Below are 15225 nucleotides of genomic sequence, written 5' to 3' on the forward strand. Positions count from 1 at the left end.
GAAACAGGTTCATCATCACGTGATATTCCTTACCTAATAATTATTAGATTAGAACGTCATATGATAGTAAAATATGTTCCATATAAATTGCTTTCAAAAGATCAAGGAGATTTTTTATTTGGTCAAAGAAGGTAAGATTGAGAAACTAGGTAGTAGTCACTAGTCAGTGAAGAATTCATTTGGCGGACAGACATGCCCATATCAAGGGAAACAGCAAAAATCAAATTTGACTACCCTACTTGAACAAGATCTTTCATTTGAATGGCCATCTGACATGTTTGGACGTACTTTACAGTACTAGCAATAGCTTGCACAGTAATAACTCAGTCTTCCCTTGGTAAGGAGATCATTGCATACAACTAGTGACAAAAACTTGGATTACAAACTTATATGTCAACATGATATGGACGAGTAAGTAATCAAAGTATCGATAATATAAATAATATTAGTAGTCAATAACGTGTGGATATGCTTTTTAAAATTGAACGGACAAATTAACTACTTAATTTGACAGTCTGACTCAAGTTATTCTCATATTCTTCTAGCACTCATCGTTTGAAAATAGCTAAAGTAGGAAAATACATGTATTTATCGCACAGAAAAAAAACAATGATAAGAAGCAAGTCAAACATACAGACTTTTTTGCGCATCTTAACTTGCTATGTGGGTTAGTGGATTGGTATGTTAATTGGGTTGACCACATTTCAAGAAGCTTTTGGTGTCACAAAAGCAACACATTTCAAGGAATGCAACAACCTCACAGCTTAAACCTAGCTATACATGGATCTTGGAATTTATAAACATAATTAATTTCCATATCAAAGTCATGAAACAGCCTGACAACTTAAGCCTAACTTAGTGTTTGATACAAAATACTCACTTGAGCATCTCAACGTCCTTGATCGGCACTACTCTAGTGTCCCTTTTAACGTCCTTCAAGCAAGAAACACATAACTAATGCTTCTTGTAGAAAACACTTCAAGTGTTTTTTTTTCAGGATTAACTTACATTTTTACCAATAATTAGTTTCAAAATATTTTTCTGAAAACGCTTCAGTTATTTAAGATCATTTCCCAAACGAGCTCTTAACTATCCAACAAAACAAAATACACACCAAACTGCCAAAGGTTCCAAACTACAATGAGTGGAACCCAAATTTTCCTCTTTGGGTCATGGCAATTGAGCTTGTTTGACAAGTATTAAAAAAAAAAGGTTCAAAACATAGGAAATGATACGAATGAAGCAGAAACTAATAATTCCAAGTAAATGAATTGATTCCATCACGAATAATAGAAAATAGAAACACACTACTAAGACATAATTTGCTCTTATTCTAATTTAAATAAAATAGTTCACTCTACCAAAGTACTAAGATCTTATTCTAATTTGAATTTCTTGAGATCATTCTAAAGGATGGCATTTTTCTATTGAGGATTTGGCGGGCGGCTATTGGCAGATGAGACCCTTGACCCCCATTCAAGCAGCTCTTTGCTTGTGTCATCCTTGTGAGCAATCACTTCTATGAAGCACAAGCAGTCTTTCTTCTCCTCCGTTGCTGTTGCAATTGCCTCCGTTAGCTCCTCCTCAGTACGAACCTGAGACCAAAAAAAAGAAGGAAAAACACATAAATTAGGTCCTGATTTACTTCTCCAACACAACATATATAGTCTAACAAAGCAAGTCCAATACTATTCACGCTCTCAGTTTGTCATCCTTCTTCTAATATGAGATGGAGAATAGCAGCTGCCTAATTCGTGCATGTTTTTAATCAAACACTAACCCTTGTTGTCCAGCAGTTTCCTTCGCCGTTGTGGATTGCGTCCACCAAACCAGTGTAGTTCCAGTTCTTGATCACATTGTAAGGGCCGTCATGGATTTCAACTTCTATGGTGTATCCGCCATTGTTTATGAGGAAGATGATGCTCTTTTGATTGCATCGAATCATTGTTGACACATCTTGTGCAGTCACCTGTCATAAAAAAAAAGTTATATATAAGCTTTGAGACCAATTAATTAACCAACAATATTTCTCTAAAATGTTAAAGTTAAATCAAACGCTGGTCGAAGCATTAATTTGAACCTGGAAGCTCCCATCACCGATGCAAGCAATGACGCGCTTCTTCGGAACTGACTGTGCATAGCCTAGAGTTGCACCAACAGACCAACCAATCGATCCATATTGCATCTGGAATTCGTACCTGCAAGACCAACTTTTTTTCTCTAATGATACTGAAAAAATAAAAACCTCAAATCACACAGCCAGGGTTTTGTTGCATGCTCACCCACATCCTTCCGGCAGTTTCAATTTCAAGCAGTTAAACCAAGAATCACCGGTCTCAGCAATAACCGCGGTGTCAGCTGAGAGCATTTTCTGAATGTGCTGGAACAGAATGTTCACTCTAAGAGGCTCATTAGGCTGAGATTTGAGAGGCTGGCCATCTGGGACGAAGATTCTGGTATAGTTTTCGTGAGCGGTTGTGTTTTTGGTGACACGCTGTGCAAGTGCCTGAAGAAAGTCCTTCATTAGGACACACCCGAAAGAAGGGCCATTGCCAACCACCACACGATCAGGCTGCACAATAATTGCCTTCTCCCTCTTGAGAAGAAGAGAGTATCCAACAGAGCTGTAGTCGTTGAAGATTGGACCAGCAAACAAGTATGCATCGGCAGACTCTACAATCTCACCACAGTAGGCTGTGCCGACTGCTCCCCAGTATGTCCCGATGTAGCGAGGATGGGTTTCGGGGAAACGCCCTTTGGCTGATGGCATCATGGCAACAGCATAGCCACTAGCATCAGCAAATTCAACAAAGGCTTCATGCGCCTTTGCCACCCGGATTTTTGGTCCGCCAACCACAACTGGCTTCACTGCCTTGTTCAAGAAGGCAGCTGCGGCCTCCACAGCGGCTTCTAGCCCCATCTTGTTGGTCATTCTGTATCACGAAATCATCAAATTGTCATAAACTAAATCTCATGTTAAAGAAAGAGAAAAAAATGTTACATTATCAAACTGTTAATCATAAATATCTTATTTGTCGAACTTTTATTTGATACTGGACATGGTGCGGGATCTTGTACATGTTTGACATACCTTACACAACTCAGATAAACCATGAAGATCAATTAACAAATAAGTTACCTAGGTGAGATGGAAAATTTAATGGGGTGTGTGCTAAAAGCTGGATGTGGAATGCCAGGCAAGTTGCAGCTAATGCTGATATAGACAGGCTTGCTTTCTTTGAGAGCAGTAGAAATGGCAGTATCAATTTGTTCATGTGCATCATCCAAGTTGTTTACCACAGCCTGCCACAGCAAATAGCATAAACAAGAATCTATGCATAATTACACAAGGAAAATAACACAAATCCAAATTTTCCCAAAACGCAAAATAACACAACAATATATTATAAGTAATAAATTCAAATCCTAATTAGGTCAAAGCACTAAAATGTTGTGTATATATTATTATGCATGGTTCTACACTTAAAGTTTAAAATGTGGCCTACAATTTAACACTCCTATTTATTCTCCTTTTTGTGAGTAAAAAAAATGTCATCAAAGTGTATAATTTAAAATGGTTACAAATAAAATATTTATATTTAAATGTCATATATTATAAATAAATAAAGGCAAATCAAACACTTGAGCTTACTTGATAGCAAGTGACAGTCTGGAAGCATCTGAGTTCTTGGCTGAAATCCGGCAAGCCAATGGTGTGGTGAAGAATTCTGTTGGTGCCATAATCATTTGTGTTTGGCCCTCCAACAACACAAATAACAGGAAGGTTCTCACTGTAAGCTCCAGCAATGGCGTTGAGAACACTAAGCCCACCCACGGTAAACGTGACAACGCAAGCCCCAACGCCGCGCTCCCGGGCATATCCATCAGCGGCGTACCCGGCATTGAGCTCATTGCAGCAGCCGATGTTGGTGAGCTTCGGCTCAGCAATGAGGTGGTCTAATAGGGTTAAGTTAAAATCCCCGGGGACAGTGAACACGTCCCCCACCCCGATCTCCACCAGGCGGCGCGCTAAGTGGCGGCCAAGAGTGGAGTCAGCGGAGGCAATGGTGGACGGAGGGTGGGAGGAGTCGTGGATGGTGGCAGTACCGTTTTGAGGAGGGCAGCCGACGTTGTTGTTGGTGGGTTTTGATGAGTCTAGGGAGCCAATGCTGGTGGCCATGGTGGAAAACGGAGAGTTCGAAGGCGGGATTCAGGATTCTGGTCTTGTAGTGGAGATCAAACACACTGTTGATCGAACAAAAATGGGAGAAAAATTGGATCTTTGTGGCTGTTGGGAGGAGGAAGGAGAGTAAGAATGATTTATATATAGGTTTGTTTTGTACGTGAAATAAGGCGGTGGGGTTTCTTGGGAAGGGTGAAGAGACACATTCGGGGTTATGCATGGTAAAGTAATGGAGTGAGTGCTAAACTAAAGGAGAAGGAAATAATTTGTCTTTTTATTTTATTTTATTTTATAATATCTATATGATTTTATGTTCTGGTAGAAATAATTTGTTTTGTGTATAGATATTTGAAATGTTAGGTAATGAGACTGTTAATCTGTATCGTATATTCAAATAAGAATCTAATTGCATCAAATTATTGTCCAATTTGTATTTCTTACTTTGAGTATTGCATTTTATTAGAGAATAAAACGGTCTATATTTCACTCCCAAAAAACTGGGTCTAAATTTTGGTTATGGTTTGCGTTTTTTCTGAACCCCATTATTAGAATCTTCAAGACAATTATATATAATTGACAGTAATATTTTGGTAATATTACTTGGTATCCATTCACATTTTACCGTTCGAATTCTTTTTACCATGTGAAGTTAATTTGATAAGTTAATTAGGACTAATGATGGTCATGAACATGCAGAGTTTGAGAAAATGTGTTTGCCAGTGGGAGTATATCTCTATGTTTATAGAGCAAGTCACGTGATGAGTGTTGTAGATATAATGAGTAATGTCTCGAGTTATAAGCTATAAGTATGCATGTTCCACTGCTAAACGTAACAATACTTTTTAAGATAAAACCCTACTGAAAGAAAGCATTTTGGCATGGCTTTTTCCATAGCTGCATGCTAGGTGAATCAGAATACACAAACTGTGAGGGTGTTAGTTCAAGGTATTTATTCGTTCTAAGATACAGCAATTTAAATTTTTACATTTCTCTGATACAAAGTTAACATGGATAAACCCGAAAAATCAGTGTTGAAATCTAACTGTAACAGCTACCAGTTTCTGCAAGTCCCTCTAAACTTCCCACTGCTTAGTAAAACCATTGCGAGTTCGAACAAAGTATGAATTTACTCCGTCGACACATCCCAACATCACACGCAGGATCTTCCGATGGGTTTAGTACGCCTTCTTCCTAGAAGTCAGACGTAGTAAATCATACCAACTTCCAACAAAGAAGTATGCGGCACATTCAGAACAACATCCGGCTCTCTGCAGTTCTTGCTCAGAAAAGCATAGACGATATCTATAACAAGTTTCTTGAAAAAGGAAGATGACTTCTTTGCCTTTGCATGCGAATGCCCGAAAATGTATGTAACACCAGATTCTTTGGCTTCTAATATTCGCAGGGACTCGTCTTTGCAAAGAGAACTTTCCGCTTGCCTGATACCAGGTTTTATCACTTGAAGATCACATGAAAACTGCACTGTGTTTTCTTTTTTGGTCAAGTCCATGAAAGTGCGATCTGGAGCATAAAGGGGCTCGGAATCTGCATCAGTAAACTGTCTAGAGCACCCAGTTATCGGTCTCAAAGGACCTTCTTCCTCTGTTTCTACAAAGTGCACTATACTAGACACCAATATGTTCTCAAAATCACAGGTTTCCTGTTGAAGATCCTTATAACCGTACCTCACAATGCACCGGAACAGTCCATACTCCTTTGGGCCCACCCTACTAACAAGCAATCTTTCATTTCCACTAACATGGGGAACTTGAACAGATTTGATGCAAACAAAAACCAGCACCTTATGGAATGCAGGTAGATTAGTTACAAAGTGTCCGAAAACAGCTGGTACCCCAGTTGCCAAATTAGTGTACATGAGTCCAATTCCTGGGACCCGAACCATGCCAAGGCTCGGACCTAAGCACATTATTCTGTCGATTGAGACCTTGTTTTCAACATCAAATTGGTGTTTCGTCATTGTTCCGTAGTTCCATATGTACATTACACCCATAAAGATCATAGAGAGCACAACCGGGATCCATCCACCTTCTGGGATCTTGCTGATGGATGCTGAAATGTAAACCACCTCAATTGATCCAAAGAGCATTAAAAACGCTAATGCAGTTATTATGCTTTTCTTCCAGACTATTATCATCACCAGAGCCATCAAGCAAGTTGTCACAAACATTACAGCGGTGACTGCCAAACCTACCAAATTCAACAACACGATCAAAGTACATTCACATAAATACCAAGAAAATCCGAGAGATAGCAGTTAGATTTATACCGTATGCATGACCCATCATGTTTGTGTCCCTCAATCCAATTGTCACGCCTAAACAAAGGCACATTAACATCCAGTTGACCTCTGGAATGTATATTTGGCCGTATATTTTACTCGAAGTATGAACTATCTTGACGCGGGGAAAGCATTTCAGTGCACAGCACTGGTTTATAACAGAGAAGGTAGCTGAAATTACTGCCTGGCTTCCGACAACAGATGCAAAAGTGGCAACTATGAACACTGGCCAAAACACAGCTTCTGTAGCAAACCAAACAATTATGGCATACATACGAAAGATGACAATTAATGATATTAACCATTTGGGTACTATGATAAGTTATTACCTGGTATGGCTTTATAGAAACTTCTTTGGATGTCTTTGTGGTGCTTAGAAAGAAACGCAGCCTCACCCATATACGAAAGAACTAGAGAGGGATATACGAGTAATGTGAAGGCCATCTGGGATTTGATGCCAGGTACTTTAACATCAGTGTTGAAATAAGAAAGAACTAACAATCGACTGCAAAGTTACCTTTATTGAGAGCGGAGAGAAATGGCCCAAATTAGCAAACATCGCCTCTACACCTGAGATAATATTCCGGAGGAAACTAGTTTCCAGTAGCTCTGTTTAGCAGCAAGTAAACCACAATTACTGCAACAGGAGTTTAGAAGAGATACCTGTTATTGAAAGAACAACTCCCGCCAAGGATACCCATCCTTCAATGCCCGTGCTTCGAAGGAACTTTAACATATAAACTGGAGAAAGGGCATGAAATATACATTTGTTCCACCGAAATATGTTGTATATTCCAATGCCACTAATACACAGAAGCCATGCTGTAACAATCGGAGCAAACATGAAAGCAACTCTGTGTGTTCCGTGATGCTGAAGGGAGAAAAGCCCCACTAAGACGACACATGAGATTATCACAACATAATCTGAAAGAAAGAAACCAAAGAGAAGTTTTACAAATGGTGATGCATAGATATTTGAAAGGTTATTGGCGGTATGAAGAAGTTTGACGTACTGTCATGGAGTCCTGTGAATTTAAGCTTAATCCCGGAGACTGCTGAAAGAACTGAAAGAAGAAATACAAGTGAATCTCTGTCACAAATAATGTTACAAACTAATCGAGAACTATCAAACTCTAGTTGAATTAGAAGTCTTTCTAAAACACCAACAGATGCTTGTTTGGAGTTGGACTCGTAATTGAACAAGCTCTAAGAAAGGGAGGAATTTAGCTCTGTCATACGTGCTTTAGGTATAATGTGTATTTCTAACCATTCATATGTCACAAAATTATCATATACATCCATGTTCTGAAGGATATTATGCTTACTCAAAAGTCGAAACCATTATCTTGAAAAGTTAAGATGAGCTAGCCTAGGATTTGAAAAGTTCAGGGAACGGAACTTGTATGGGGAAAAAACATAAATATCACTATAGAGGATTTTGTTAGGACTAGCCCACCTGATATTGCAGGAGTGAGTACACCATCACCAATTGCCATACAGGTTCCAAATAGAACAAAAACCAGCAGCCCTTTGCGAAATCTTGGATGCTTGTCAAAGAATGATTTCAGAGCTGAACTCTGCCATGTTTCTGCGGTTCCTTCCGTCACATATTCAGACAACTTCTCATCTGTGATTTCTTGATTTGGCAGAATGCTTAATCTTGCATGACGACAGAGGAGGGAGTACAAAGCAAAGGTACCGCCTGCACCATGTGTACAAAACTGGTATTGAGAAACCGTCGTTTTGCCATCCAATTACATTTTTTTTTTCTACAAATCACTTGGAAAATTAGATGAGATCAAGAACAGTAAAAAATGACAAGAAAAAGGAGATCAGCAGAGTGTTTTTCTCAGTGTTGAAAACAGTATTGTAGAATGCAAAGCCGAACCAACCATTCAAAAGTGACTGGAAGGTTGAATGAACAGCCTAATAATTTGCGTCATAAGATCAATCGGGTAACTTAGCATTGTCATCAGACAACATCACAATGAAAACAACAAAACTGTACCTTCACCATTGTCATCAGCCAACATCACAATGAAAACATACTTGAAGAGCGCAATTAGAGTAAACGTCCAGAAAATAAACGAAAGGACGCCAAAAATCTCTTCATCATCCTCATAAAGGCTCAACTTTCCGGAGAAGGTGGTCTTATAAACATAGAGAGGGGATGTACTTAGGTCACCATACACCACTCCCAGACTTTGATAAGCCAATGTGAGCACAGTTGTACGGGATACCCTCTGCAAGTCCCGATTCAAGACAACATTATAAACATACATTCAAAAAATTCAACAATTTAGAAACATCAAAGAAGGTCAATTAGTACAAAAGAGCCCATAAAAGTTCATGACCCTATGGTTCAGCAGCTACATTGAAGACTAAATTTATTTTTTCGGGGTTTTATGCGTGTCCCCAATATTTTTTTATCTGGCTGCTCAAATTATGAACAACGACCAATAGCTTAAATCCTTAAAGACCATTTACACTACTTCCCTTCGCCAAGATGTGAATTCCATTGAGAAAACAGTAAAAGATGCAAAATTTGTACAAATTAAAAGGAATTTAATTTACCCAAAACCCAGAAATAAAAAATTCAAAACTGGAAACCCCTCTTCTCACATTCTCAAATGTCCTGGTTCCACAGAAGCTGCTGCTCCAGATGTACATTTTATATTTGCATAAGAATTTGCAAAATCTCACAAACTCTGAACAGAAAAATTTCACTAAAAACTATATGTCCAAGAGTAGCTCCAAAAATGGCTGACATTCATAAGTCTGTCGATATCAAACACTTAAAGTTTACCAAAATCACCATCATGAAAGCAAACAACTAATTATCAAAGAACAATATTAGGAAGAACAAAAGAGAGTGAGAGAGGATGAAGGATATATATACCCGTGGAGATATTCCCTGTTCCATTAGTTCTTCAGATGGGTTCATTGTAGAGAGAGAGAGAGAGAGAGAGAGAGAGAGAGAGAGAGAGAGAGAGAGAGGGAGATGCAGTGCAACTGTGCAAGAGAAGTGACTGACTGAAGAGGAAGAAAGGCTGGCAAAGCGTATATAACGCAGAGAGAGAGAGAGAGAGAGAGAGAGAGAGAGAGAGAGATGTCGAAAGTGAGGGGCAGTAAGTTGGACTAGGCAATTGTCGTGTTGTGCGTCCTAACTCCAAAGAATTTGCAAAAGGCGTTCAACGCTCCTTTACCTCTCTTCGTTTCCAAATTTTTGACCAAAACAACTCTGAATCTGTATACGTTTGAATGAAGTGTCGTACTCGTGTTCTTTGCCCGAAGTCTTAATCCTTACTCTGTATATTACAATAGTTTAGAATAAAAATATATATCCGTCCTCTTATTTTTAGTTCAAATTTCTTATTCGCATACTAAAATAATATAAGAGGATGCATTAGAGTGAGATTTTGATGGATTTTAAAAGCGTTCATAAATCTGTTTGCATGCAATTAAGATTTTAAATGAATCTGTCAAATTCTAGTGGTATTCATTCTTGATTTTCAAAGAATTTGTAAAAATTTGGTGGTAAATGTTCCAAATTCTGGTTGCATTCAAAATTTAATGAATTTAGAGGAATTTAGGAGTCAGAGGAATTTAGTGAATTCTAGAGTGAAAAATATAAATATAAAAAATCCTCACAAACCATGCCTCTACCCTAATATTTCATCGTGATTCTTCCCTCTACAAAATATGATCAGGCTTGGATATGAACAAACTCTTCTTTGAAGTAGAAATGTAAAGGTAAGACGCCCAAAAATTTACAAACTTCTTTTTCCATTTTTCTATCTTCTATGGCCAAATCTTTATCTCTTTTCTCTTCAAAGAAGACAACAAGTAATCAACAATTTCTTTTGTCTTCTCCTCATGTCCAATTTTGATTATTATTTGTTTTAGAGAACCCTAAAATCTATATAAATCCATGAACGTCAATAACTCCAAAAGTCTATACAAATCCATTGCAATTTATAGACTCCATGAAAGTCTATAATTCCATTAAAATTCATGAAAAGCTCAATTGAATTGCACAATTTGAAGGCCTATTGATTTTAACAACTGATTGCCGAGTTAATTATTTGGATAGTAAGTGTGGAGTTGTAATCCAAAAGGATTCTCTCCGGATCCTTATGGTGAGGATCTTTGAAATCCATAAATTTCTGTTCATCGTACATCCTACGGTTATTTTTTGTCAGGTACTGCTTATATTTAATTTTAAATAAAAATATCTAAAATAATTTCTGACTGCACGATGTACGATAAACAGATATGATTCACGAATCTCTAGAATCCTCACAAAGAGAATCTAACAAGAATCCATTTTCGAGTTGGAATTCCATTCTAACTAAAGATTCATGTGGTTTCGGAGGATTCATCTCATAAAACAACGCATTGTTAGAACCAATACAAAAAAAACTCAAATTTACATCCTTTCATCCAATAATAAATAACTTTATATTTCTTCCTAATATTTTGAAACAACTCACTCTGCTAAACGAATATTTTATAATTTTTTGGCCACAGCTGTATGGATAGCTTAATGATAAGTGTCAAAATCGGAAAACATCGTAAAATGATTAAATAAAATATAAACCCACGAACACCCAAACAAAATATTTAAATAAGCAATGTGATAATCTAATCCACATCCATGGGTTTATTCATATTGGATTCCATACAAATCATTATTTTAATTTTTTGTTTATAAAGGGGAATAACAGACTAGTGGCAAGTTACTGTTATTCATTTTTTTTGGATTTGAAGAGGTTATGAGAAATTTTACTATGCTCGTAACCACAGTCAAGCAAATTCACTAGCTCGGAGCATGAACGCGAGCCTCCCATATTTTTTTTGTTTTATTAGGGAGCTGTAGTCCTCACACTTACCATTAGACTACTTGTTGTGGTTCAAACAAATAATTATTTAATTGTGTGTTTTAGCTTCAATATGACTAGTTTAGTGAAGCTTAACACATATTATACAACCACTAATAGGTGGTTTAGTAGTTCGGGACGGATTCAAGGCCAATTTTTACACAGCATGCTTTTGATTCGATTCTTGACATTGGTGAATCACACGATAACTCTTTGATTCTTCCTGACTCTCAAAAAAATGAAATGCCATCGCAAATCCTCCAACTGCTCATTTTTTTTCCTAAAAGAGAAAAAAACACATCTTATAGAACCATTAATTGCTTACAATTGTTATTTAGTATTACGGTTTAGAAGTATTTCTCTTTATATGTAAGTTAGAGATCTTAAGTTTGATTTTTGTTAAAGATAAATTTAAACTATATTATTACTAGTTCATTACGAGGTTAATCTCGTCGCTTCTACCAACTAAAGAAAATATCGTTTCTTTAAAAATAAAAAATAAAGGCTTACAATTATGTGAGAGAGAGTAGTCAATTTCAGTCACCCTGGATTTGACTGACAAATAGCCATCATGATCTCATGGTGTGTACGGTTTAATTCGGTAGAAAGTCGATTAGCCTACTTAAAATATATTTGTTAGTCCATGAAAAGTATGTGACTTCAAATTATTGTTGTTTGCATGAGAGTCGCTCTTGAAGATAGAACAATCCAACACAACATTTCGGGGGTGCGATGACGGATTTAGAATTCGAATTTTGGGTGATTTTAATATTAAATATGATTTTTTTTATAAAAAACAGAGCGTGAAGTGCATAAAAAAAATTAGTTTATTTAATGACACATTTCGTTGAACACTTGGTGGACTTATTTTTATTAGTCAAATCATGTTGAGCACATGTTAACAAATATCGATATATGCCGAAGCAAACTAATCAGTAATATAAAGAGAATTTGTCGAGTGTTATCGACATACTATCGAGATATACCTAGCAGATATTACATCAAACACTTTCTCACAAAAAAGATTCATACCAAATACTCAAAGGATCCTCAAATGATCTTCACATATATATTTTCCAAACTCGATGGTCTTGGAACCATTGGTTCCAATATCCATCCGTCCCTACTTGTGTGCAATAATAAATCTTTGGAGTCTCGTGAACTACAAGCTCCTTGCATTTTCCAGATCACTGAAAATGAAAGATCATTAGGTGGGAACCATAATTGTCAAAATTAGGCATATCAATTTTCCTTGTCAAAATTCCGGTAATATGGTATAAGTAGGAAAATAGTTAGACTTTTATATTTTGAAGTAAAAGGTCCTTAAATAAAATCTTTACACTACCAAGTTTCAACTATCAGTTTAGGCACCTCCCATTGAATCTAAGTTTTGACTCACCAAGGCTAACAAATTAGGTTCAAATTGGGCACCCTCCCATACTCCTCAATTGACATCAACATGCCCTCTAAAAGATTCAAATCTCATGCGAAAAGTATTTCACTTCTCATTTGCCAAATGCATTGGTAGTTAGTTTTTTATGAATAGAGACATTGACAGGAGCTAAAACGTACATGCAACGAGTTGCATATTCTTTTGTGTTTGTCTCTCTCTTCATGTAATAAGTAACGTGATAATCAAAATAGACGCAAGAGAGTATATATCCCATTCATAAGTCTATCTCTAGTTGGAAGTTGTATCCATTATTGAAGTACATTATCTTCTAATAGCATAAGATGCTAGAACATGATGTTACTTATCCAAAATAGAATGAAAAAGGGGATATGATGCTCTCTCTCTCTCTCTCTCTCTCTCTCTCTCTCTCTCTCTCTCTCTCTCTCTCTCTCTCTCTCTCTCTCTCTCTCTCTCTCTCTCTCTCTCAAGTTAAACCCAATGTTGACTAATCTAGGAAGTTGATCAACTCCAAATTAACATAATTGTCCTATCATTTGGTGTAAGATGCATAAGTTTGAAGCGAGATGTCATCTTTACCTTAACAACCAAATCCGATGGCTTTGTTCATATATCTTCTTGTCCAAAGTAATGGCAAAAGAAATGGGTTGTAGCCGTACGATGTCACATTACATGATGGGAAGAAATGATAGTTAAAGCTCTTTTGGACTAAAAATATGAATGATTAAGAACCGTATATGGTCATCGTCTGCATGCCTTTGACTCCACAACCACCATATCTTCTTTGTTTGTTCCTTGCACCATTATTCAGTTCTAACCGTACATTGTCTTAATCATTGTTAGTACATACATTGCATGAGAACGAAATGGGAAAATAATTGGCTCATTAATCATTATGTATCAAGAGCAATTCTTGTTTCGGATAAATTACAATTTGACATGTATACGTATCATGGTCAATTTTGAAAATATGCAAGTAGTATTATAGCACAGAACCCCAAATTTGGAAAGGCAGGCAGTTTCGAACCCAAAACCACTGGGTAGGAGAAGGGTCTAATCGCCGCACTACACTTGACAGTTGCTTGGAGCTTCGCTCATGGCTCCCAAAATTCCAGGATCAGGCTTCGTATTTGTGATGATTCTATATGTATAGGGGTGTGTTCAGTGTTTGTCAAACTAAAATTTTCATGTAATTAAGCATCCATGATGCACGTAACGTCCCCTTAATGAGACAAGAGTCGTCAAGAATTAATATAGTCGGTAAAAGAAGAGTAACAATGAAAGAGAGAAAGGTACAAGCATATGTTTGGTATGCTTTCAACGTCAAGAATTTATAGCTCTGTCATACAATGTGTGTCCCCTCCCCGCAATTGTGATTTGGATTGAAATATGCCATTGCCATGCTTGGCCCTTGGAGATTGGTAGGTCAATTGGCTTCTCCCGACTCGTCCCGTCTTCCTCTTTCAAAGGACAAGCACACGAGAGGAAGATGATGTTGATCTTACAATAATACCCTCATACTCCCCATATAATTACTCTATGTGTCTCAATTCAATGGATTCTAATAGTCATCATCATTCACTATCAACCCCCACGTGCATATATCCGGCATAACTAAATTGATATTTTTGTTCTCATGTTTTAGTGGACAAGATGTGGATTTTCTATCTATGTCTTTCAGGTTTGAAACTTCGCATCCTTTAAATTATTGAAATAATTTTGAACTCTCATTTTTCCCCTAATAATACTAAAATTTAAAAGAAAATAAAAGAACCACGATGCCTTGCATATACCATCGTTTGGTGATTAGTATTGAATTAGATATGATAGCTCATAAAATATAATGTAATTAAGACATGAGAAATTTTAGTTGAAGCCATTTGTCTCGTCTTTACCCCCGGCTTCAAAACTCATTTAATAAAATTCCAAATGTGCCTTGAAATAAATAGAAAGAAATTCAAAACAATTAGATTTTGTATACTGTTTTTATCGATAATAGTCAAAATTTAACACCTAATTTCATAAATGTCATTTTTTTATAAAATCTTTCAAAAATAACAAAAAATCCACTTAAATAGACTTAAATACCCTTAGAATTAAAACAAAATAAACATAAAGTAAAAAAGTCTGGGTTAGCCAAGAACCAAGGACCATAAGCGATAAGATCTACACAGCCCTCAGCCACATCATCGTTCCCAACTTCCTTGTCGTAACCACCAGCAGCAAAAATTGCTGCCAACAATGAAGGTACCATTAAAAGCCTTTCTCATGTGTACAAGATTGTTTTGGGGTGGGGGGGGGGGGATCACTCTTTTTCTCCTACTGTCTTCATTGTTGGCTCAACCATATGGCAGTATGGGATCCCATATTTGATCAATGAATTGGCCAGATAAAGGCCCAACGTTTTCGAAGCGGTGTCCCGAGCAACCGAACTTCAACACCAGCAACAACA

General features: G+C 37.0%; 2 protein-coding genes across 2 annotated transcripts; both read right to left on the reverse strand.

Moving 5' to 3' along the window:
- Nucleotides 1-1238: 1238 nt before the first annotated feature.
- LOC137743696 (pyruvate decarboxylase 2-like) lies at nucleotides 1239-4308 on the reverse strand. The gene is made up of 6 exons (XM_068483629.2): nucleotides 3653-4308; nucleotides 3140-3303; nucleotides 2283-2933; nucleotides 2081-2198; nucleotides 1781-1969; nucleotides 1239-1595 (listed from the first exon to the last, which is right to left on the reverse strand). Exons 1-6 carry the CDS (start codon nucleotides 4178-4180, stop codon nucleotides 1425-1427), a joined length of 1821 nt encoding a protein of 606 aa, XP_068339730.2. The 5' UTR covers nucleotides 4181-4308; the 3' UTR covers nucleotides 1239-1424.
- Nucleotides 4309-5004: 696 nt separating this feature from the next.
- KT1 (potassium transporter 1) lies at nucleotides 5005-9794 on the reverse strand. Its single transcript, XM_068482075.2, has 9 exons — nucleotides 9382-9794; nucleotides 8491-8725; nucleotides 7939-8184; nucleotides 7496-7546; nucleotides 7146-7406; nucleotides 7000-7052; nucleotides 6812-6926; nucleotides 6471-6725; nucleotides 5005-6391 (listed from the first exon to the last, which is right to left on the reverse strand). Exons 1-9 carry the CDS (start codon nucleotides 9424-9426, stop codon nucleotides 5382-5384), a joined length of 2271 nt encoding a protein of 756 aa, XP_068338176.2. The 5' UTR covers nucleotides 9427-9794; the 3' UTR covers nucleotides 5005-5381.
- Between the last annotated feature and the right edge of the window lie 5431 nt (nucleotides 9795-15225).

The sequence above is a fragment of the Pyrus communis genome, chromosome 11 (genome assembly GCF_041283825.1).
Source record: "Pyrus communis isolate YQ-2024b chromosome 11, ASM4128382v1, whole genome shotgun sequence".
Taxonomy (NCBI): domain Eukaryota; kingdom Viridiplantae; phylum Streptophyta; class Magnoliopsida; order Rosales; family Rosaceae; genus Pyrus; species Pyrus communis.

What these genes read in the sequence shown, in the direction of transcription:
- KT1 (XM_068482075.2), bottom strand. Translation starts at nt 9,426, where the DNA reads ATGAACCCATCTGAAGAACTAATGGAACAGGGAATATCTCCACGG. An exon ending in GGCTGATGACAATGGTGAAG is followed by an intron (nt 8,185 to 8,490) that starts GTACAGTTTTGT and finishes CACATGGTGCAG; the next exon opens with GCGGTACCTTTGCTTTGTAC. An exon ending in ATTCACAGGACTCCATGACA is followed by an intron (nt 7,407 to 7,495) that starts GTACGTCAAACT and finishes TCTTTCTTTCAG; the next exon opens with ATTATGTTGTGATAATCTCA.
- LOC137743696 (XM_068483629.2), bottom strand. Translation starts at nt 4,180, where the DNA reads ATGGCCACCAGCATTGGCTCCCTAGACTCATCAAAACCCACCAACAAC. An exon ending in AGACTGTCACTTGCTATCAA is followed by an intron (nt 3,304 to 3,652) that starts GTAAGCTCAAGT and finishes TTGCTGTGGCAG; the next exon opens with GCTGTGGTAAACAACTTGGA. An exon ending in TCGGTGATGGGAGCTTCCAG is followed by an intron (nt 1,970 to 2,080) that starts GTTCAAATTAAT and finishes TTTTTATGACAG; the next exon opens with GTGACTGCACAAGATGTGTC.